The sequence below is a fragment of the Neltuma alba genome, unplaced genomic scaffold, assembly GCF_004799145.2.
Source record: "Neltuma alba isolate B1F8T4 unplaced genomic scaffold, ASM479914v2 tig00012763_pilon, whole genome shotgun sequence".
NCBI lineage: Eukaryota > Viridiplantae > Streptophyta > Magnoliopsida > Fabales > Fabaceae > Neltuma > Neltuma alba.
The window spans coordinates 566,242-591,296 of NW_021637174.1; the positions used below are offsets into that span (position 1 = coordinate 566,242).

Below are 25,055 nucleotides of genomic sequence, written 5' to 3' on the forward strand. Positions count from 1 at the left end.
GCAAATCTCTTAATAAAACATATTACCTCCAACCCTTAATATTAAATCTAGTTTGACATCTAATTTGATTATAAATGTAAGATTTTAATATACTTTGTTTCTTATATTTATCTAATTTTTTCAAAATAATACTTATAGTAGTTGTATATGTTAAAAATATCATCAAATAATTAGTTTTAATTAATATACATTGTTAATAAAGATATTTTTAAAAAATAATATTTATTTATTATAAATAATTAATTTAATTAATTTTTCTAATCCATCCAAATTAATTAACGGAGGAATCGTTGTTTCCACGGCCTAAGCATACAATTGAAGCCAAACACTCGACCCCACCTGATTGCTACCAAATTCCTGTCCTCAACCGTCACTTCCTTGACGAATCCGTTAACATTATTTCCCTCTATTCCTTTTGCTTTTGCATTTGTTTCCGTGTGTATATATGTTCATTTCGCATATTTCAAATTTTCACAGCGCTTAGATCTATGCAATCCACGCTCAGTTTCACAGACAGAAAGAAGACGAAGAAGAAAACTCGCAAACACAATGTCTGCCATTGACGGAGGTTTCGATCTTCGGGTAATCTGAATTCTTTCATGCCCAAGTAATGTTGTGCTTTTCTTTTTCGCTAACTCATCCTTCGCTTTTCGCAGCCGTCTTCTCAGTCTTCTTCCACAATCGAGTGAGTTTTCCTCCCAATTCATTCACCCGTTGGGTTCTTTGTGTTTTTCACCTTCTAAAACATCTCTCACTGTATGTCGCGCTCGTTATATAGTGAGTACACCTTTGCCGATGCGGGGAATTTGGAGCACTGCGCCAAGTATTTGAACCAGTCTCTTGTTACGTTTGGGTTTCCAGCTTCTCTGGATCTTTTCGCGAATGACCCTGTGAGAATTGATTTGTGATACTTTTGAGTTTATTATAAAATCGGGGAAAAAGAATAAAGAGATTTTCCCTCTCATTTCATTTTAATATGCCTTTACTTTGGCAGGTTTCCATTGCACGGACTTGCAATTGCATACACTTCTTGCTACAGCAGAGACAGCGGGATATCGAATTTAGAGAGTCTGCTAATGAACAAAGACAACGGTAATTGTTCCCTTTACCTTATTGTATGTTTAATTTCGGTCTTCCGGTCTGTGCTGCCCAACTTGTAGTATTATTTTTGGGATGGCTTTCTGATGGCTAGTTTCTACGTAATAAAGTTCAATTTCCCAGCTACCTCTGTTACTAGGATTATTTTCTTGACATATCCGACATTCAACTTCATCAGATTTATGTTCCCACGTGTGTTTATTTTCGTTATATGCTATGTTCCTATCACGTATTTTATTTCTATAGATTCAGTTTTTCAGCAGCTCATTGGTCGATAGTCATCTAAATTGGTGAAGAGACTAGAGAGTGGCGTTTCTATACTGTTTCACATTTATAGGTCCATATCCACGTTATTGCCATGGGATTTCAGAAATCAAGTTTCAGATTATTTTTATTGTGGCAGTTGCAGAATAGCATTTAACCTCCACTTGTTTTTTTCATAAAGTAGCTGATTGGCCTCCTTTTTCCCCTTCTATACGTTTTGTGTGATAGACTACTATCTGACATATCAAGATTGGAAGCCAAAGTTGAGAGGCTTGAAGGACAACTACAATCTAAAGACAGGGAGATTGCGACAATTACTAGAACAGTAAGACGATATGAAGTTTTTATATTAAATTTAGAGCAAATTATATTACAGAAAGTATAATTCAAAATTTATCAATCATGTCGTTATTCAAGACTTTCTTATTACAAAATAGTGTTACTTGATTCTCTCGTTTTTTTTTTTTTTTGGTTAATTCCGAATTAAATCCCTGTTCAGGAAGCTAAAAACACTGCTGCTCTCAAGGCTCAAATTGAGAAGCTTCAACAGGAGCGAGATGAATTTCAAAGAATGGTTATTGGTAATCAGGTCTGAAACTGGATCTATTTTGTTTCTTGCTGCATTTGATAATCATCACTTTATATTGGTCAAATTATGACTCTTATCAAAATGCATATATCAATGCTGATATAGCAAGTAAGGACTCAACAAATGCATGAGATGAAGAAGAAGGAAAAGGAATACATTAAGTTGCAGGTGGGATTTCTTTTTTCTTTCTTCAAATTCAGAAAAGAAATCTATTTATATGAATAATGCTTACATGATAGGATTTGTACTTATGAACAATTACATAACACAAGTTTATCAGATATTAAATTTTAAATGAAGGTCTATCATGTTCCTGCAGGAGAGGCTAAATCAAGTATTGATGGAGAAGAAAAAGGAATCTAGGTCAGGCATGGAAATAATGAATTTGCTTCAGGTATAAATTATACAAGTGGCTTTAATGTGTCTGGCAACTTTTTCAGTGCCATGGTAATTTGGTATCCATTATGTGTGTAATTCAGAAAGAAGGGCGGCAACGTGGAACATGGAATGGGAAGAAGACAGACAATGACTTCTATAAAAAGATTGTATGCAGCTTGATTTGTTTTCTCTGTGGCTTGACAGGCTTTTGTATTTTGGACTTTTTCATCTCTTACATTTCGTTTATAATATTATAGGTAGATGCTTATGAGGCAAAAAATCAAGAACTGATAGCAGAGAATGCTGATTTACGGGCATTATTGAGATCAATGCAGGTAATTCTCTTGTACTAATTGGCAATTTTTGAAGTTTCTGCTTTGCGACAAGTGTTTGAATGTAATATGCCTTTCTTCAACTTTTTCTATATGTTCTCATTCAGCATTGGCTGCCTTTTTGATCTTTCAACTCGCCTCCCCTTATTATGATGGGGAATATATACCATGCAGTTGGCAAATTAGAATTAAACATTTATAACTCCTGATTCTCCGAGTAGCTAGCCGTAAGGATATGCCTTTTATACTTACTCTGCTGTACGCAAGTTATTGATTTTGAGTTCATGCATTTTGTTTTGGAAACTTCTTCCTTGAGCATTTTTCTTTCATCCTTAGATCATAGTAGTTTTCGTCGTGTTCTTGCCCATGATTCTGAGACTTGTGAGCGTGCTGCTTTCAGATGGACATGCGTGATTTTATTAATGCTCCCAATGGGCAATCAAAGCAATCTGTCAATGATAATGAAAGAGCTGAAAGTGATCCTTCACAATCTCCATTGGTTGGGAGGACGGTATGAAGCTTATTATTAGACTTTTTGCCTTTGCCAAGCTGCCATATGTAGTTAATCAAGTACTACTTGCAGGATGTATTTGATCTCCCTTTTCACATGGCTAGAGATCAAATAGAAGAAAGCCTTCGAGCCAAGATGGCTTCCATAAAGGTTTTTACTTACCAATATCTTTTTCCACTTTTGAGTATTAGCATATACGAATATGAGCATCGTTCATGTCTTAATTGTTGAAGCCTTGAAATATGAAGGAGCGGATGGTACAATTGCAAGATGCTCAGAAAGGAGCTGAAGTTACCTCAGAAGCGACTGAGAGAGAACTTGAGCTTGAAGCTCAGCTTGTTGAAGCAAGGAGCATCATACAGGAGCAGGTAATGTTTCTGCTTTTGCAAATACTAATTTGGTGCATTTACTTGTTCATAAAATAGAAAAAGAAAATTAAAACATAGGAGAACTTTGCCACCGCCCTTGATCTCTTGTCTATACCAGACACCAAGTGAGGTTTTAGGATCGATCTGTCTAACTTGCCTTGGGGCTTCTAATTCAGTATTATGGGTGAGTGTAAAGCGACTCTATATCCGTTAGCCGTCCTAGAATGACTAAAGTGGAAACTTCTGTTCCGTCTGATCTATGAGGATTTTTTTTTCTATTAAGATCATAAGGAAATCTTTTGGTCCACTGGCTATTAATTCAATTGAATCCAAAATTATAAAAAGGTTTCCACTTTTACTAAACCCAACAAAAGAGATTTTACTGAATCATTCCTTTCAATTATCTACTGTCTTGCTGCTTGGCAGAATTTTTCTTGTCAGTCTGTTGTAATGACAATGCATTGCATATTTGAATATTATATGACGATGTATTGTACTGTGCAGGCGTCCATAATGTCCAAACATCTTGCGAAGTCTGAGAGGCCAAGGTACTTTCACAATGCTTTACCCTTGGTAAAAATCGATTTTTAAAAGTTTTCCCTGGTAGTATTCTCTCATCCCTATTTTCCTTTCTATTTTCCCTTATCCAATCAAGCCATATGGTTGAGGAAATATTGATTACGTGTGATGCAGTAGTAAGTCATTGTTTCTTTAATTTTACAGGGAATCTGTCATCCCATCACCAGCTGAGGTATGTACTTATTCATGCGTGCCTCTGTACTGTTAAAATTCATTAACCTTGCAAGTTGTTCAGGTCCATAAATGTTGAAACGTTGATTTATGCTCGCATTATAAATCAAATACAAAGGATAATTAGTGGCTTTCTCATCCCAGATAAAAAGGGTGTTTGGATGGAAACCAAACTATGGTTTCAAAAGTGTTTTTACGGTTTACAAAGTAAATATATGGAGGAGTTTGCCTCGTTTTGCGGAGAAGCACTTTTGAGGGTTGCCAAACACCCCAAGTGTATAATTTGGCATTTCTTCTCATTTTGTGATAGATTGGTTGTCACTTGCTTCTCAATTTGTCCCATAATTTGTTGTTGTGTCCTGATCTTGTTTCTTTCTGATTTCAGGCAGTTTAACTATGGATGCTGAGGGCACCCTGATATCTAGTCCTTCTTCGTCACTGCTGAAGCTGATACATGTGACTAGGCCTTACTTATGTTGTATTGTCAATGTAATTAGCATAGCCTATCATAATCTACATCAAGTCTATGACATGAAAACATGGACTTGTCCGGTAGATTTAAATGGATCTTCACGATTTATTAACTCGGTGTATATTTATTAAATCAATATATTTATCAACATAACATTCATGACATGTTATATACTAAATTTCATGAACTATGAAATTTGTGGTATGGCAATATGAATTTAGAAAAAATATCGCCTATTTATTATAAATAATTAATTTAACTAATTTTTTTAATTTACTTAAATTAGTGAATTAGCTCTTATATTAAATACCAGAGCTAGTTATATCTTTTTTTTTTGGGTATAACTTTGTTGACTACTCGGGTAACTTTATGCCGTTGATAGGATTGCATTTTGTTTTCATTTTCACTTTTTTTTTGGGGGAAAAAGCATCAAATTGTACTATCTCTGGTTCTTAATATAAGAGTTAAATAACTAATCTACAAATATTAAGAAAATTAGTTAAATTAGTTATTATACTAAGTATGTATTGTCTTCTCTAAAATACTCTTACTAATCATGTGAATTAACTAGAACTATCATTTGATAGAATCTTTAACATGTATAACTACTACAGAAACTATTTTGAAAACAATAAATAAATATGATAAACAAAAAATGAATTGAGATAATTAGACAAACTAACTCTTATATTAAGATTAGAGGTTTTATCTTTCAAGACGTGCCTCTTCAATTCGTTTTTGTTCGGAGGGATTTACATGAATGATCACAAGTAAAAATCTCACCCAAGTATACAAGGAATTGTTGAAACTAAGCAGATCCATCAGGTGTGGAAACATTATACAATTATAACAGCACAACTGGGAAGATCCTTCTCATATGGAACATGAACACGTTATTTTTCGGCACAAACTAATCAAACAGTATGGAAAATAAGAGGGACAAATTATTCAATTAATCACTTGTCGACATGCATATCACATAATATCAGTCCCGCTTCATAATAATATTCAGAGTCTTTGCAAAATGTAATGGCATGCAACTCAAGGACCGTCCATATGCTTCCCCAGCAGAACATCCTGACCTTGTTAAATGCATTGCCGGACGACACGGCGAAGATGAGGAAGAAGAAGAAGATGAAGAACTCGAATCACGAGGCGAAGCGAGGGACTCAAAATCAGAACTGTACTCTAAGAATCTTTCAAACACATCCAAATCCTTGACATGATCATCATCATCAACATTCTTGGGACATTCTGGGAGTGATGATCTCTTACGGTTTCCTTTAGTGATCCTCTTCCATAGACGACGTCGCAGCCTGCACCAGACAGTGGAAGAATTAGGGTTTTCATGGATGCATGGTTTTGGAAGGCCTAAGCTAACAAGAGCAGGAGGAGGACTGAGAGGAGGAAGCTCTTCCTTTGGTGGATCCTTAGCAATTCCAGGCTTCATTTCCCAGTTGAATGGAACCCCTTCACCACTTCTATAGTAATAGAATATTCTAGAAGAACACCCCACTGAAGAATTCCTCGCAAGAATCCTCATCAACTGCTTCTCTTTCTCAAAATCCATAATATCTAAGGATCTCTGATAATGGAGGGCTGATCAATGGAAATTTTCTGTCTATACTTAGAATCCTTGGTGTTTGATAATATATATAGACCATTTGTGCATGATGATGATTCATATATGTATGTATATATATACTAGTTTCAGTTTGAAAGATTCAAATGTTGAGTAGAATTAGTGGTTGTATGTTAATTAATTAATGAAGTTTATCACTTTGTGTTTGTGTTACTTAGGGTTTTAGAGATCAAAGTCCTTTTGTGAATGAGAAGGAAACAAAATGGGAAGCATTATGCGTATGACAAGTATCGTTGTTTGTAAGGTTACGTTATATATATATTATTTGTTTGTTGGGGCAATATTTATTTATTGTTGACCAAAACCATTTTAGACTCGACCGTCTTTGCTTCGTCCACAAATTTCATTCTTCATTTTTTTTTTGTGAATTGTCTTCAATATTGTGATTTGATTTTTTTTTCTTTCTATAGTTACTATTTTTTTTCACTTCAATCGTTTTGGTTTCACTTAAAAAAATACATCTTCTCGTAATACTTTGTATTTTTTTTTCACGCCATTGCCTTGATAGGAAAATTTTTTTTAAGTCCTTAATTATATTGCTCAATTTTTAATTTGATCGCGTAATTGTTTTTGTTACTAATTAAACTTAATGACAAGAAATTTTTTTAAAACCATGGAGCAAAGGTTTATTAGAACAAAATATATTATAGATAACTGAAATATCGGACAATCCAATTCGGAGGACATATTTGAAAATTAAGATAACTAGTAGTTTTACTTTTTATTTTTTTATGTGGACGGCGGTCATAAAAAGGACCCAATCTTAAGAAAGAATTTTTAGAAGCAACCAAATTTAATCAAAAGAAGCCCAATTAGGAGGACAACGTATATACTCAATGTCAATGATATATACTAATAGTTAATTTATTACTTTGGACGTGCATAAAATAACAGGGTTGCACAAATATAATTAGGATTTTCTTGAAGTATTTCATATATATGAAGTTAAATAAAGTGAAAAAAAAAAGTCATATTTGTACCTATAAATCCTAAGAATCCTTAAAAAATGGAACTCTTTTATCTCTTTCAAAATTCATAGCATCTTTCAATCCTATTATTAAACAGGAATCTTGAAAGTAGCATTTTAGGAAATCGTTTTCACACAAGCATTAAATTATAACTTAACTAATTTTTTTTTAATCTCTCCAAATTAATTAACTAAGTTTTATATTTAGCACCAAAGGTAACATATCGATAAGATCACATTAAATGAGCATCTCTCTTACTAAAGTTTGATTTAACTTGTATCAAGATTAATTTATCAAGAGACTTATTAACAGAAAATATAGACACAGCCCAATAATTTGTCTACAACAAGCGAAATAAGGTATGATGTTGAAATTGTGGAATAGAAAATACGAGAAGTAGTCTTGAGGTTAGGCTTTTGTGTTGAAAATATGACCATAAAGTTGATGAGTATTGTGGAAATCTAACTGCACAATATCGGCTTTGGATCTGAGAACTTTACTATTATCTCAAGAAATCAAAAAACTAAAAATGTAATCCATTCATTGAACTTCGTTCATTAATGTCAAATGCTATCAAATACTACCTTCGGTCCTTAATATAATGGCTTGTTTGATTTTTATTTTGGTCCTAAATTTAAGACCCTAATCTATTTATTTCTCATATTTGTTCATATTTTTTCGAAAATAGTCCTTATAATAATGATAGTTCCAGTCAATACACTTGATTTTTCTAAGGATATTTTAGAAAAAACGACACCTATTTATTACAAATAACTAATTTAACTAATTTTTTTAATCTATTTAAATTAGTCAATTAGTTCTTATATTAAGGAGAGTAGATAGTATGATTTCATCATTATTAATCCAGTTGACTTTTGAGGTTTATTATTTTTTACAGATCCTGATGATCATGTGAGTTTGTCAGTTTGACATGTGTAATCTGGTCATGTGAGTATATATAAATTCCTAAATGTAGAAAACCTGTAACTTCACAAAATAAGGGCCTGTTTGGGTGTTCTGAAACCGTGGTTTCAGAAGCACTTTTCCGCAAAACGAGGTAACCTCCTCCACATATTTACTTCGTAATCCGTAAAAGCACTTCTGAAACCATGGTTTGGTTTCTATCCAAACACTCCCTAAGACAGCAATACATAAAGGAGGGGGGGGAGGTATGCCTTAAAAGAGACCCTATTATTGTTCTAACCGACGTCATCAAGAGAAACCTGAAATGATTAGGATGAACAAATGTTATTGAGTATTTGTATTATTTTTATTTTTTTAGATTAGATTGAAAAGTAAGAAATTTGAAACCGTCCCTAATTTAAATTTTAAAGCATGTACGCGTAAAACCTTATCATGATCATTAACAATGAAAAACCAATTCACACTTCATTAACCATGAGATCTAATAGTAAAAGCATAACATTAAAGTGATCGTAAGTAAGTGATATTTTATAGTCTCTATGTTTTTTTATAATTATAAAAAAATATCTATATATATCCTTTAAATCTAATCACATCAAGATTAAAAACAGGTAGTTAACATTAATTATGCGTCTTATTTTTCAAAAAAAAAAAGTTACTATTAACATCTCAAAACTATCCTAGTCTGATCCATATTAATCGTTACGAGAGATATATATTTGAAGAATGGATTCTATGAAGGATATTTTTAAGATAAAGCTCATGAATTGTGTAGGTCCATGCAATGTTAGGAAGGAGAGGCGATTCTTTAAATAGATTCATGAAATATTATAAAGTTATGTTCCTTTAAAGAGCCGTGATATGTCAGCAGAAATCATTTCATTGTTTATAAAAGGCATTATTCAAAACACATAAATTTACTTACTTTTACTTTTGACCACATAAAAGAAATAAAAGCAAGAGCACATACAGAGACAAGCGTTATTTCAAAAAAGAAAAAGAAAGAGCAAAAGAAAAGCTTTATTTTGGACACGATCTGGAGAGCAGTAATTACGTTAATTACTTTATAATTATAATATCTAGGATTCTTTTTGCTTGCTGCTTATATACACACACACACCCACACACGGAATACAGGCATCAAAGTACTTAATTCCAGTGAGTGGTAATTATTATATTAATTACAAAAAAAATCCCCCCTGCCGATTGTGAGATCTTTTGCCAACTATCTCTAAAAAGAGAAACCTTATTCATATTATAAAAAAAAAAAAAAACCTTATTCAATTTAATAATTTTTTTCTGGGTACAGATATCCTCTTTTAAAAATAATCTATTTGAGATATTGTAGAACATTAAACGTATGCATATGTCGCAATACGGATTGGAATAAATTATTCGATGTAACGACAAATTTAGCCCCCCCCCCCCAAAAAAAAGCTGGCCCATGTTAGCACGAGACATCAACTTTGTTAAAACCTCTGGGCTTAATGGGCTTTTCGGCTGAAGGATTATCGGCCCATGACTAGTTTGGCAATCATGATCGAATGCAATTTTTTTAATTGTTAGGAGAAATACTCATATTTATAGCTTGTTTGGTTCAATTGCAAACTCTTTTGGGAATACAATGAGATGCAATGCAATAGGGTGCAATATAGTAATGATTACCATCAATATGTTTGGTTTGTTATTAACAAGATGTGCATATATTAATTTTCATATTTAATCAGAATTATAAAAGGTCCAAAATGCCCAAAGACTCTCAATTCCCAATCATCTTCTTCCTCAACCAAAACACTAGCATCAATACAAAACGCAAATAAGAATCAGCATGTTTAAAAGAAAAAATCACGAGCATAACAAATTAAAAGAGAAAAAATATATATGAATCAAGTTTTAAACATGGTTTCAAATTTTACAGAGGGAACAAAATAAAAACTAAGATCTAACCATAGAAGCATGAAAATCTCATGTTTGTCCCAACAAATATGATCTGAACATTTACAGAAAAATAGATCCAAAGAAAGACGTTCATAGAAAACAGATATAAAAGGAATACGTTCACAGTTTCAAATGTTAATGGCTAAAGATGAAAATGACAATAATGAAGGGAGGGAGAAAAAAAGAGAAGAGCTTGTCACGGGAAAAGAAAAATAGAGAGAAGGGTTGGAGAGGAAGGGGAAAAACATTGATTCTGGTTGATGGGGCTAATAGTACTGTGGGGGGTGGCTGTCGATAATGGAGGAGGCAACAAGAACAAACACAAGGATAAATTAGACTTTTTGAATCATGTAATGAACGGTAGTGAGAATTCATAAGAGGAGGTATGAAAGGGCATTACCAATTTTTTGTTAATAATCATTACCATGGTAAATCCTATTACTAAACTAAAGAGCAACCAAACATGTTTTTTTTGGTAATACAATGTTAATCATTATTGCAGTCTTGTAACGGGATTGAACGAAACGGGCTCTTAATATTCAACGATATCTTGAACAGAATTACTTTTGATGAGAAAATATAAGAAAAAAGAAAATACAGAGCGACGCAACGTTATCCATAGCATGGAGGGAAACTCCGACTATAGGATGTGGGCAGTGCAAATTCAGGGAAGCGAGAAAGAAGAGGAGTCACGTGGTTTGCAATCCCCCACCGTGAACGCCGCCCAGGTCCTATGCCACGTGTCGCAATGTCACATGACTGAGTTGCATGTTTTGGTACCATGCCACGTGCCAGCCCTTCCTCATGCTTTGACTTTTGACCTTCCATGTGGACGCCCTGTTTTCCCTCCACCCTCCTCTGAGTCTCTGCGTGTGCGGTAAAACCGCAATCTGGTTTTCTGTTGGTGCTCCTGTTTCCCCAAATCCAGCCATCAGTAATATATTATTTATAACTGTTAAGAAATAATGTCATTTTTCAATGAAATTTTTATGAGAAATCACAGATATAAACCCTCAAAAATATAAAATTGCAATCTGAATTTTTAAATTTAAAAAATTGTTATTAGAGATCGTTACTTAAATATGAATTAGCAAATGTTGTGTAAAAGACCAGGTATGGATACAGACATAGATAGATAATTAAAATAAAAAAATTTCAACTACTCAAATCATATCTGAACGATTCCAACAAGCTTTTGTAAACCCACACACACACACACACATATATGTGTCACTGTGCTTTCTTACTCTAAAACAGCAACACCGTGCTAACAATTTAGAAAAACAAAATGATTAAAAAAGTAGAAGTATATGTGGATGTTGTGAGAGATAGAGGGAGGAAAAAGAAATAGAACAAGTTGTGATGATGATGATGATGCACTTGTGGGTGGATCTCCTTTTATAATAGAATGATAATGAAGCACACGTAATGTGAATCTCACATCATACATATAGAAATCGCCCATAGCTAGGACTAGGACCCACATTTAATTATATGACCCTGTTTTAATCATGTATAAGCTGAGAAATAAGACCACGTTATTCCATATTATTAAACTAATAATCCGTATTGCCAAATATATTCACACACACACACACATACATATAGTGCTGCAAAAATATGAGGTGGGTCAACAAGTGTGAGAAGTGATCACAAAGCAATAATAATAAACACCAATATTTTATTAAAAAATGTTAAATGAACAGTGATTGAACGTGATGAATGAATGATTCGTCTTGTCCATATGACCACAAGTCACAAAGTTTGACCGGTCTTGCAAAGATATGCGATCTTCCTTTAACCTATCCTAATTGCTTCCCTACCTGCTCTGTTATATATTCGCCTTTATCCTCTCTATTATTTGCTTGTCAGTTGTTTTTACTACACCCTCCTCCATTTTGTCGGTAACTATTCTTACTCTTACTCTCAAATTTAAAATTTACATCACATTAATTATACTATTTATAATACAAAGCAATTCAACTCATCCCAAATTTTATGCCATTTGTACACAAGAAAATGTTTAAATATTAAAAATTAAAATAGAGATATCTATAACTCAAAGAATTTGGTTAATCTATGAAAAGAGCGAGTGCTCATAACGTGACTTATCATAGACCAATATTTAAATTCCTATAGCAAGAGATGTTTATATTTAATGCCCCATAATACTTTAAACAGCATTACTCGCAACAAACAAGTATTTGACACATTTTATGATTCATTTATCTTTCTTTTTTTTTTGGTTTGGAGAAGCACTCGCCACACAAACTACAAATATATTTTATAAGGATCAGATTTAATTGAATATACTAATTTCTCACAGTATAATGAATCAAGATTAGAATTCCTGTTAAGAGATAAATTTTCATTTAATACCTGATTGTGTCTCTACTCAGAGAGCATCTTCGTGTATTAAAAATGTATACATAAAGAGTCAAAACGGAAAAGGGTGAGAGATAGGACGATTCATTTGGGTTTGTAAGTTATGCTTTTTATTGAATGGCCTTATAAATATATGGCTAAGGATGGATCATGTTGTGTTTAGATAGAAGGGAAAGCAAACTCAAATGCGAACACACACTGCTCGCGCCGAACTCTCAACCAATGTGAAGCCATTTTCCTTTGTCTCTTTCTGTTTATTTATTCCTTAAGAAATGACTTTACCATTAATATTCTGCAACTTTCTTCTGAGATATCTTCTATATATAATTGATTGCTTCGTGTAAAAGCATTTTGACTCGTATCCGGGTTTTGAGATCCTCCTTCCCATTGTTTCTACCTACATGCACCTAATCCTTCTTTCTTTTCCTCCTCTGTCTAGTTTTTTCCTCTTTTTAAATCTCTTTCGCATGTGCTTTGTGATTGATTTGTGGCCTTTTTTTGTCTCCCCTTTGGACTTGTGCTTATCCCATTTGAATTAAAATTTTCAATACAAACGTATTATAAAGAGCCGGACCGTTCATTCAAATTAACAACAATAAAATCCTCTTCAACTGCATGATCTATACAGTTAAGGCCTTGTTTGGTACACTATATTATATCAAGATTTTTCAATGAATTAATGTGAATTAATTTTCGAACACAAAAGTATAATAGAGAGGAGAATATGTGGCTATAAAACATGTTTTTGTATGTATTTGAATAATGGAAGGAAAGATAGTTAAAGACTGATTAAGATGATCTTTAGATTTCGTTTGGACTGGAAAGAAAAAGAGGGATGAGAAAATATTAAGAGGAAGAAATTTTCAAAAATAGACAGACTCATTATTGGCATCCAAAGAGGGAAGGAAGGAATGGACACAGAGGATGATGACAAAGCAACGTGGAGCGAAGAGATCTGGAGACTACAAAACTTGTCGTTAATGTTGATGTTTGTTTGCACAGCCCATCAACGTCGTGATTGTGTCATTACAAAACATTTTGGTCTCTTTTTTTTTTTTTGAAAAAAAAACCTTTAATCTCCTAGGAATATCAAAAAAATTTCCATATATGGGGTTGTTCTAGACCAAGTGATTTAGTGATTCCCCCTCTCTTTTTGCTTCCCACAAACCAAATTCTATACACCAAACAAAGCCTTAAAGATGTGCATTATAGGCAGCATCCTGTTTAATAATACTCCTTCGGTTCTTAATATAAGACCCATTTAACTAATTTGATTAGATTAAGGAAGTTAGATAAGTTAGTTAAGTATAAGAAAAGTGACACATTTTTCCTAAAACACCATAATCATCTTTCTTAATATCCCCTCTCCCTCTTCTATTTGATCATGGTTGAGGGAGTATTCATAGGGGTAATTTAGAGAAAATTGATAAATATGGGAAATGGGTCTTATATTTAGGACCAAAACCAACTCAAGAATTGAGTTCTATATTAAGGACCGGAGGAGTATATGTTAAAGAGAAATTAGCGGGTTCCTCATATTAATATGTGGACGCATGTGGGGGGACAATGTGTTTGTTTTTGGGGAAATCATGTTTTATTAATTAATTGAGAAGCTTCATGGATTCTATTTGTAGGCATTAAATAAAATAAAACATTCATTATATTCTTATCACCTTTTTCGTAGCTTATTCTCTTCTGTTTTATTTATAAAATCTACTCATTAGTACTTAATACAAAATTCTTTATAATATTTATTGAACATTTTGAAAGAAAATAGCATTGTCTTTATCACTTTTAATTGACTTTTTCGTCCCTCTTATTTCTTTCGAACGAGTTTTACGAGTCATAGAGTAATATAATTTTGAAAAGTAACAATTTAAAGTTTCAGTATAAAGAACCCTGCAGCATTTTATCTACGAACCAGGATATCGAAAAAAATCTGAAAATACACTGCACGCTCTCAAGATTGAGATGAAATAAACTTGTGACGCAAAACGACTACGATAACACTTCTGACTAAAAGGGGCTAAAAAAATTAAAACCAGAAGAAAGTTGTGAGCTTGTGAATTAACTAGCAACTGCTTTGTCAAAACTTGGCCATCACTATTAAATCATCTTTAAACCGAACTAATTAATAAGCTGTTATTCTCTATGCCATCCAGATCAGCACATAAACGTTTCTAAGATAATCTAATTAGTCTTTCACCTTGCTTACTTCTATGTTCCTTTTAATTTTCGGATCCTGTCTCTTTAGTTTGGAGTTGCTTATGTTAATTTGTTTCATAAGAACGTTTACATATATAAACCAAGACAAAACTGTGTTTGAAGGATCCTATATCACCATTTCAAATAAACCTACAACATATAGGTTTATATATGTGTGTGCGCGTGCGCGTGCTTTACGATTAAATCACGGGAAATCTATAGCGGTACATATAGTCAGTCACACAAATCAAAATTCATGTTATTGGAGGCTGGATGTTTCCCTTCACAATAAAATTAAAAGAAAAAAGCTGATAAAAATAGAAAGGCGGAATATTCTTGTATGGGAAGAAGTTGATTGAATACGAGAGGGTACGTGAATTGGTTACACATATAAGTTGAATAATGATTTCTGACAACGTCACTCCTGTCTCAACAACTCCGCCATTCTCTCTAGGTATGGCAATTTCTGTTCCTCCATGTGTTTCTTCTCTCTTTTCTTTTGTTTCCTTCCCCCATGTGAGTTTTGGACTTTACCTACTTTCTCAACGTATATGCGTGTATATATATATATATGCGCGCACACATACACAAAAATACGTATACACACATACAAAGACAAAATGCTCACGCAATTTCATATACTATTTCTAATCCTTACTATAAGAGCTAGTTAATTAATTTGAGTAGATTAAAAAAATTAATATAGTAAATTATTTATAATAAATAAGTGTTATTTTTTTTAAATACCTTTGTTAATCAAGTGTCTTGGTTAGCAAATTAACATTACTATAAGAACTACCTTAAAAAAATAGATAAATATGAGAGATAAAGTATATCAGAATCTTATGTCTATGACTAAATTGAATATCAAACTAACTCTTATATTAAAAATAAAAGTAATATATATACTGAGAATGATGATCCAATAATGATAAGATAGTATCTCACCAAATTGGATTTCACGGAATCTAATAATGCTTCAGATTCATGATTATGCAAACCTTGTATCAATCCAAATCCCATAAGTTAATTAATAGCCCTCCTTATCGGACTCTTATGATTCAATTGATATTAAACACTTATCTTAAGGTTTTTTTTTAATTTAAGTGTGAAGGTACCGGTTTGAACATGATAAGCACAGGGGAAAAAAAAAAAGCATCCACTCGCGATCATTTTATTTTGATATATTTATTATTATAATATTAAATGCACATAGAGTAATATTCCGTGTGCATGTACCTTCGATATATGTGCTATATATACCAACGATGGACTTGCAAGTTTGTACGTATTTACGTAGAAATTAAAGCGATGATGAAGAGAGGTTTCTAGAAATGAAAAGAAGAAAGTTCGTTGTAGGTAGGGAAATGAGCCTATTTATAAATGCGAGAGCAATAAATTAAAAGGGTAGATATATATGAGCCTATTTATATGTGTGTACATTTATTATTATTATTATTAATTAATAAATATGGCGACAAATGTGATGGTTGGTATGTATATGTGCATGAACGTCTCTGGTTTTCGCGTGAGGTGGCGGTGCCATACTGTTGTTGCAGGGGGAGCCTTCCTTCTGTTTGGAGGCATTGCATTATGCCTTCCCCTCGCCACGGTTCTTAATATTACTCCTGGTCAACAAAAAAAAAAAGAAGAGATAACATTACTAATTTAGATGGAAATCGATTAGATTTTTTTACAAAGATATTCTTCAGAAGTATCAAAATATTAAATGCGTTTTTACCAATTTTATTCTGAATCAGCTTTTTATTTTTTCTCATCGTTTTTTCTCACATTTCATTTTCTTTCATGTTTTGTCTCATTAATGGTATTTCTCTTTTTTGTTAAATAAGAACGTACTTAAAAAAAATCAACTTTAACATATTTATTATTTTTAATTATTTTTAGCTAATTTTTAAAATTGTGTAATTTAGTTAAAAGGATGTCAAAAAATGGGCATAGGGAGCATGCAAAACGCAATATTTTGCTTCTTATAAGAAGTAAGAGTGGCTTATTAATTACTCACGAATCCAATCATGATTTACTTATAAATGGGGAAAATGCTCCACCTGTAGATACATGCTCCTCACTGATTCAACACGTGTCACCACCTCTTTGTTTAGGACATGGATACTTGCTACACGTGTCCCCACAGTTCGGTGCTGCCGTATGCTACTGCCGGGGCCAATTTTTGTTATCTCATCTCACAGCCCAAATCACATTTTCTTTCTTTAATTCCTTTCTCTTTTTTTTCTTCTTCCAAATTAACTCATTCAATCAATCAATCTTTTGGCCAAAAGTATAGAATCAATCAATCTAACTTAGCTCTGTGCTAATCCAGCTGATGAGTTTAATTCCGTTTAATTAAATATATGATTTTATTTACATAGCCAGGTGTTCCCAATTAAATCTCCACTCCAAGTTTTTTAAAATTATTTTATATTCAAAAGGTTAAAAAAAAAAAAAAAAAGAAGAACATCAATGATTATAGGATAGGATCAAATTATAAAATATGTATGGTTCAAAGTTGAGACGTGTTTGGTCTCTCTCTATCTCTATGCGTAAGGATTGAAGGAAGGATAAAAAAATGAAGAATGTAATGAAAATGGCGGGAAAGGCAGGTTGAAGTGAGTCAAAGAAAAGAGAGAAAAGAAGAAGAAAGGGAGGGAGTGATCAGAATGGGATGTTCAAAAGCAGAGAGAATGAAACGAAGAAAGGGCAAAGCATACATAAAAGAGATAAAGAAAAAGAGAGAACTGTGAAGAATGGCAGCTCCTCATGGGTCATCGTGTCCCCTCTTCTTCCGTCCTGCTTCCCCACAATCATACACCAACCGCCTCACTACTAATACTCTATAATTATCTACCGGCTTGCGTGAAATTACGATTGAATCTTTTTAAAATGTATTTTTAATCATGCCTTATAAAATACAAAGTTAAAATGTGAGATGAATTTTGTCTTGACTTGTATAAAAGTATTTATAAGCACTTATCACAGTGAGATACAACAGGACAGTGTATCTTTGTGTAGCTAGCTTTGATTTCTCATTAGAAGGGCTTGCTAATAGGTAGTCATCAATATAATTAAAAAGTACATATTATTGTTATTATATATAATTAGCATATAAAATTAATAGTAAAAACATTTTATATGCATGGGTTATAGTGTAGCTAACTTTATGTAGTGCTTCATATAACATATTGTATGACTTAATTGGAGAGTTGATATTGGTCCTATATGTAAGTTTTATTTTATATGTTCACCAACTTTTTTTAAATTAGCCCCATTCATATTCCCTAATAATAATAAAGGAGGAGAGGGGGAGAAAATTAAGAAAAATATTTAAGGTGTTTTATAAAAAAACATATCATACTAACTAATTTAATTAACATTCTTAATTTTTTTAAATTAATTAATTAGATTTTAAATTAAGAATGGTACTAGCATGCAACAAAGGCATACCTACATACTTCGCAGGGTACATGCTGCACAGGGTGGGCGCGCCAATGTCTCCACTGATTTTGGGAAAATTCGTACAAGTGAGCATTATAAATTTTGAATATTTACCCTTACTAACTTTATTAAAATTATAAATCCCTTAACCTCGTTTATCAATATTTTTTCCTCGGATTTTACGCTTTACAAAATTCATGCCATCACTGTATAATATTTTAGTGTAAATTATTCGTTTAGATGCTATTCTAGTGTTTAAAGTTGAAATATGAAGCTGAAATTAATCAAAAAACATGCCTTCTTGCTGAACCGTGCTCCTGATCATTCACACATGTATATTTGATCAGTTCCGTATATTTTGCGATTTGCATGCAAGTACTCACCATTATTCTGAAGCAAATGCCCACTAATTTTTCATGCAAAGCAAAACCCTCACCGTTTTTTCTTTCAAACTAATTTTTTTTATTAGAAACTTCTTGCCAGTTACTACCTCCGGTCCTAATTATAAAACCTAGTTGACTAATTTGAAGAGATTAAGGAAAGAAGTTAAGTTAGTTATTTATAATAAAAAGGTATTGCTTTTCCTAAAATATCCTTACTAATCAACTATATTGGTTAAGACTACAATTACTAGAAGGACTATCTTGGAAAAAAATACATAAATATGAGAGACAAAATGGATTGGGTTCTTATATTTAGGACCAAAATAAAAGTCAAATAGAGTCTTATATTAAGGACTGGAGGTAGTATTTAATTATACTAAATATTATTACTTTCAGTTTTTAATATAAGAGCTAATTGACTGATTTGAGTAAATTAAAAAAATTAGTTAAATTAGTTATTGGTAATAAACAGATATTGTCTTTCCTAAAATATTTACTAGTTAAATGTATTAGCAGAATTGCCATTACTATGTAGATTATCTTGAGAAAAAATAAATAAATAAAATGAATTGAAATATTATAATTAAAAGTCAAGTTAGGTAGTAATTAATAACCTGTTATCCTTCCATGCCATCTAGAGATTAGCACATCATAAACGTTTCTAAGATATAAAAAATATTCTTGTTAATCAAGTGTATTGGTTAAAACTATCATTATTATAATAACTACCTTAAGAAAATAATAAATATGAGAGACAAAATAGATTAAAATTTTATATTTAAAACTAAAATAAAAAAAAGGTTTTTATAAACTGCAAGTAGCATTTACTTTTCGGCATGCAATTTAACATAACGTTAGGAAAGGCCGCTAACATCGTCTCATTGTCAGTATCTCCCATCGCGTCGAGGCGGACAAATACAGTTAATTAATATATCAATTTATTCGTTTATTACTTCTAATCTTTAATGTAAGTTTTAATTTGTAGTGTAAATACAAATTAAATTTTATATTAAGACCAGTAGGTAATATAGTAAATTTCACATTTGAATTGTCTCGTTATGATAAAATAAAAATATTTGTTTCCATGACTAATATATGCACAAATATATATATTATCATTCACAAATTAAAGTGGGAAACAATATGACTTATTCCTAACTCGTGTAAACTTTTGTTAACGTGGATGTCATGTAACTTTATGAGACATATTATATATCGATGATATACACTAACATGTATCTATAGCAACAAAATGAGATTGTTCTGAATTGTTAATTTTGGAATATAGCATCCCTGCCACCTCGTCAAAACTAATGAGAGGTAATAAGTTACAGACTTTATTTGAAAATAAAAGAAAATTTCAATTTTATTTATATGTATATTTAAATATAATATTTTTTATATTATAAAAAAATTAATTAATACTAGTTCCATTTCTTATTACAAGATCTATTTTTTTTGAATGATTTGTCTCATTTAATAAGATCTCCTGTAGGTTTATTTAAATAGTAAATACATCTCTGATTAATACACTTCCTCTCATTATCTTTTCACATGCATTCTCTCTCTATTTTTTTTTCTCACACACCAACCCACTTAAAAACAAGGGTTTATTTGAAAAATATATATTTTTAGAATATTTATTATCTTTAATCAATTTTAATCATTTTGTAAACCATGCAATATTTAAACTTTATAATGAGGGGGGATGTCTTATTAAGTGATTTATAATTCTAATTATAATGATGGAACTCTTCTAGATGAAGATGGCACGGATAGAAAGAGTGTGTCATTTAGTTTAAACATCACTTAAGGTCTGGCTGATGATATTAGAGTTACCATGGTGAAGACCCTCGTTCTTCGTGCAAGGCTCAGCAGGTACCAACTTAGCAGAACTCCCTCCCCCTCTCTCTTAAGACCGCCTCTATATCTGTGTCATATTCTGCGTCCCCCTTCTTCAACTTCTCCCACACACGCTCTCTCTCTCTCAGGCTCGTTCTCTCCCTAAAAGCGAAGATACCTCCGGTTCATCCCACTTCCCAAAGTCAGTCTCTCACAGTTATACACATCATCCAATACCACCACCATGGACTCTTCCTCCTCCTCTAACTGGCTCGCTTTCTCTCTCTCCAACCCCTTATCTTCCTCCTCACACTTCCCTCTTTTCCCTTCCTTCACCTCTTCTTCCCCTACCCCCACTCTCTCTCTCACAGGTATCTCTATCTCTCTCTTGTTTTCCTTATTTCACCCCATAATTAATTCCTGTGAATTATTATTTGCTGAAATTTCTGCAAAAAACGTTTCAGGTAACCACACCGTCGACGCCCCTGCCGAAGCCAAGGATGGTGCGGTCGCAGCAGCACCGACCAGCCTCTCCATGTTCACTGGGGGCCCTAAGTTCGAGGACTTCCTTGGCGGAACTGCTGCCGCCTCAGCCGCCGCCACAACTGCTCCTGCGCCTACGCAGTTCCCTGCCGACAACACGCTGGGCACGGTGGTGGAGAACGAGATATATGATTCCGAGCTGAAGACGATAGCCGCCAGCTTCCTTCGTGGCTTCGCTCCCGCAGGAGGGCAAGCCGAGCCGCAACAGAAACAGACGCAGCTGATTCCGGCTGAGCCGTCCCCGAAGAAGAGCGTCGACACCTTTGGCCAACGCACCTCCATCTACCGCGGCGTCACACGGTGGGGATTCGATTTATCATAACTCCAATAAGAATAATAAGAACCCCCCAATAAAACTAAAAAAGAAAAAATACATACCGATATTATTTGTTTATCTAAATTTGTTTTTAGTGTGAAAATGAACTTGAAGTATTTAAGTGCAGGCATAGATGGACGGGAAGATACGAGGCTCATCTATGGGACAACAGTTGCAGAAGGGAAGGGCAAAGTCGGAAAGGAAGACAAGGTAATGTTGGAATTGACGATCGCGTCCTCTAGGGTTTCTTAAAACTGAGTCGAACCGGGTCTACTAGATCTGGGACTGGAAACACTGGGTTTGACAAACACGGTTCGCTATATAAACGGGACCAGAATAAATGGGAGTAAAAGAATGTGTCTCCCTCTCAAATCCCAATAACGAATAGCCATTTCAATGGATCTGATTACTCGCTTTATGTCATCAGATTAAGATTAAGGATCTTTCGTCTGAAAAGAGAAAATTTATTATTATTATTTTAAATTTCTGAGTCTGAAGATTCTGACGGGTGCTTCTTGTGATGGTGCTTTTGGTTTGGGCCTGACTGACGAACGATGCCTGATTCTGATCATGATTCAGTGTATTTGGGTGAGCAATTTTTTTTTTTGGGAAAAAAAAACAGCAAGCGTCATTATGTTGCTACTGTGAAAAAGCTTTATTTAGTAAATTTGTTAGATTCAGATTCTACACAAGGCTAATGATTTTGCTAAAAGAGGTTTTTGTTTCTTCTTGTTTGTGTTATTATTGTGATATATATTCGCAGGTGGCTACGATAAGGAAGAGAAGGCAGCCAGAGCTTATGATCTCGCTGCTCTCAAGTACTGGGGTCCGACCACCACCACCAACTTTCCGGTAAGCCCAACACGCAATGCCCTTCTTTTTTTTTTTTTTGCTTATTTACAATTTTTTTTGTTTTATTCATTATTTTTTGTCTATTTTTGTTAGATTTCAAACTACCAGAAGGAACTGGAAGAGATGAAGAACATGACAAGGCAGGAGTTTGTTGCTTCTCTTCGAAGGTAAATTCTTGCATTCTTTGGACCCCTCTTTTTCCATGCATTTAATGTATTTCTATAAATATTCCGGTAAAAAAATGTATTTCTATAAATATATATTAATTTTTTAATTTATATTTTAGGAGGAGTAGTGGATTCTCGAGAGGCGCCTCAATATATAGAGGAGTGACGAGGTATAGTCCAAATCTTTTTGGCATCTAGCATTTTTGGCACCATATCTTTTGATTCCAAATGAAAACTACAATGTGTCACCAAAAAAAAAATCATATACATATAAATATGTGTGTGTGTGTGTATTTGTGGGATTAAAATTTCAACTTTGTTGTCTCAGACATCACCAGCATGGCCGATGGCAGGCAAGAATAGGCAGAGTCGCCGGAAACAAAGACCTCTACCTTGGCACTTTCAGTGAGTCCTTTTTTTTATTAATATATATAATTTTAAATTAGATTTTTTTTTTTGCCATCTAAATTAGATCTGATATCATGTATCGGATACACCTAAACCAAACTAATCATATGTCTTGGTGACAGTTTGTGTACATATCACGCGCACATAGATTTCATTTAATAATTTAATTAATTTATACATGTGAGATACAAATCTTCCTATGGAAAATGACACATTTGCCCCTTTTTTTTTTTAAATGGTATCTCAACAAAATAGGCACCCAAGAGGAAGCAGCGGAGGCGTACGATATAGCGGCCATAAAGTTCAGAGGAATAAATGCGGTGACCAACTTCGACATGAGCCGTTACGACGTGAAGAGCATTGCGAATAGTAGCCTTCCCATCGGTGGACTCTCCGGCAAGACCAAGAACTCGACGGATTCTTCTCCGTCCGACCACACCAAGAGCCCCGACGGAGCTCGGTCCGTCGACGACCGAGACCTCTCCTCCGCCAACTCCTCCGTCACTTTCGCATCCCAACCACCTCCACCACCGCCATCAAGCTCTAACAATTCTCTCACATTCGCCATACCCATCAAACAGGACACTTCAGATCATCATTACTGGTCCTCCGTTCTCGCTGGTTACAACAAGAACCCTTCCTTGATCCAACCATCTTCTTCCACCAATGGCTCCGTAACATCTGTCCTACCCTTCAACGTGGACCTCTCTACCACTACTCCCTCCAGTACGAGCATGTTTGTTCAGCAGCAGCAACAACAAAGTGGGAATAATAATAATAATGGCGGTGATTCTTCGTCCGGTTCGAGTTCATTGATGATCCCATTGGCCACGCCCATTGCTTTAAATAGTAACCCTAGTTATGAAAGCTCCTCTGGCTATGGAAACTGGAGCATCATTGGACCTACCCTGCACACCTTCCAAACCCATGCAAAAACCAGTCTCTTTCAAACCCCAATTTTTGGCATGGAATAAGCTTTCTTTATATGTAGCTCCCTCTTTTGCATGCAGAAATGAGAATCTGTGCATAATCATGAAAGGGGAGGACATTCTCACACACCCACCCCTATGCCTCTCTGCCAAACATGAAACGAATCATTATGGGACACAAATAACGATTATTACACTACTGGTGTGTATATCTATATATATAGACTGTGTGAAAGGGATAAGGTTTTATGAACTGATCTGCGCGGGAACGTGGATATGATTAGTTTATGAATCTGGGTTTTAAGGTTTAAACATGCAGAGGCGCGGGAGGAAGGAGATGAGGATGAGGATGAGGATGAGGTGGGGAAGGGGTGACTGATAATTTCACGAGGGCTGACACAGTACTAACAAAGGTGGTCTTGTCAAAGTGTTGGATTTAGCTTTTGCTTTTTTCTCATTCTCTCTTGCCTTTTGCTTTTTGGTTCTTATCATTCCTTTACTACTGTACTGATATGTTTTATTTGGGTATAATAGGAAAGGTATCCCTTTGTAATCCTTTCGTTTTGTTGGTGCCCCTACCAACTTTTTCCTTCATTGTGGAAAAAAAAAATGAAAAATATCTATCGTCCATATTTTCCTCTCAGCGGATATGTATATCCAGATCCTTATATGTTCAGCCTTTTCAGGGAATTCAATTCAATTAACACCAATTTAAGCTCAACTTTAATCTGATCGTTTTAATTTTTTTTCCCAGTAAAATTATAATTGTGATTCATGATTGTTTTACGATATTAAAATAATTTTCAGAATTCAGATTGAATGTATAACGAGATATATTGAAGTCTCTGGTGATTAATATTAACCCTCCACGTCGGCTCGTCTTTATTTATCATGTTTAAATATTATGATAATGGACAACAACAATCAATCGACATGTGAATATGTGAATATGCGAATCATGTAACTCAAATGACCCCATGCAAAATATAAAGCATACAATCTTGTGGTAAAAAATAGTTGGAATTATGTTTTAAAAATTCTTTTAAAAAAAATCAACATACGTTCGTTTAGTTTACACTTTAGATTTATTATTATTTTTTCTTCTCACATGCTTGTCCAATAGGCTGTACTTTGTGGTGGCCAGCATGTTGCTCTTTGACGGTACGTCCAAAGAAAATGATTACTTTTACTCGCTGCTTTGAAATTAAGTTTCATTTATGTGATTCCACTATAATTCAACATATATACTAATTGTGAAGGCGCGAACTCCAATTACATTTCACCTGAAACAGACCAGATTTGATGCATGGATAATGTTCATCAACGTCGTAGAATAACAGA

The 25,055-nt window shown here is 33.7% G+C and overlaps 2 protein-coding genes across 3 annotated transcripts; both read left to right on the forward strand.

Annotated features, from left to right (window-relative positions):
* Positions 1-452: 452 nt before the first annotated feature.
* On the forward strand, positions 453-4,972 carry LOC114730794 (afadin- and alpha-actinin-binding protein). 2 transcript variants are annotated; one of them, XM_028917906.1, is made up of 16 exons: positions 453-582; positions 669-685; positions 779-890; positions 995-1,092; positions 1,591-1,687; positions 1,862-1,951; positions 2,057-2,119; positions 2,271-2,345; positions 2,431-2,496; positions 2,587-2,664; positions 3,062-3,172; positions 3,245-3,322; positions 3,421-3,540; positions 4,045-4,088; positions 4,264-4,291; positions 4,676-4,972. In XM_028917906.1, exons 1-16 carry the CDS (start codon positions 550-552, stop codon positions 4,682-4,684), a joined length of 1,119 nt encoding a protein of 372 aa, XP_028773739.1. In that variant the 5' UTR covers positions 453-549; the 3' UTR covers positions 4,685-4,972. The 2 variants fall into 2 exon arrangements, with proteins under 2 accessions (XP_028773739.1, XP_028773738.1); XM_028917905.1 differs by having other exon boundaries at positions 454-582; positions 657-685.
* Positions 4,973-20,624: 15,652 nt separating this feature from the next.
* Positions 20,625-24,362, forward strand: LOC114730712 (AP2-like ethylene-responsive transcription factor AIL5). Its single transcript, XM_028917820.1, has 9 exons — positions 20,625-20,870; positions 20,964-21,342; positions 21,486-21,568; positions 21,938-21,946; positions 22,122-22,210; positions 22,304-22,377; positions 22,497-22,547; positions 22,706-22,782; positions 23,041-24,362. Exons 1-9 carry the CDS (start codon positions 20,744-20,746, stop codon positions 23,757-23,759), a joined length of 1,608 nt encoding a protein of 535 aa, XP_028773653.1. The 5' UTR covers positions 20,625-20,743; the 3' UTR covers positions 23,760-24,362.
* The last annotated feature ends 693 nt before the right edge of the window (positions 24,363-25,055 follow it).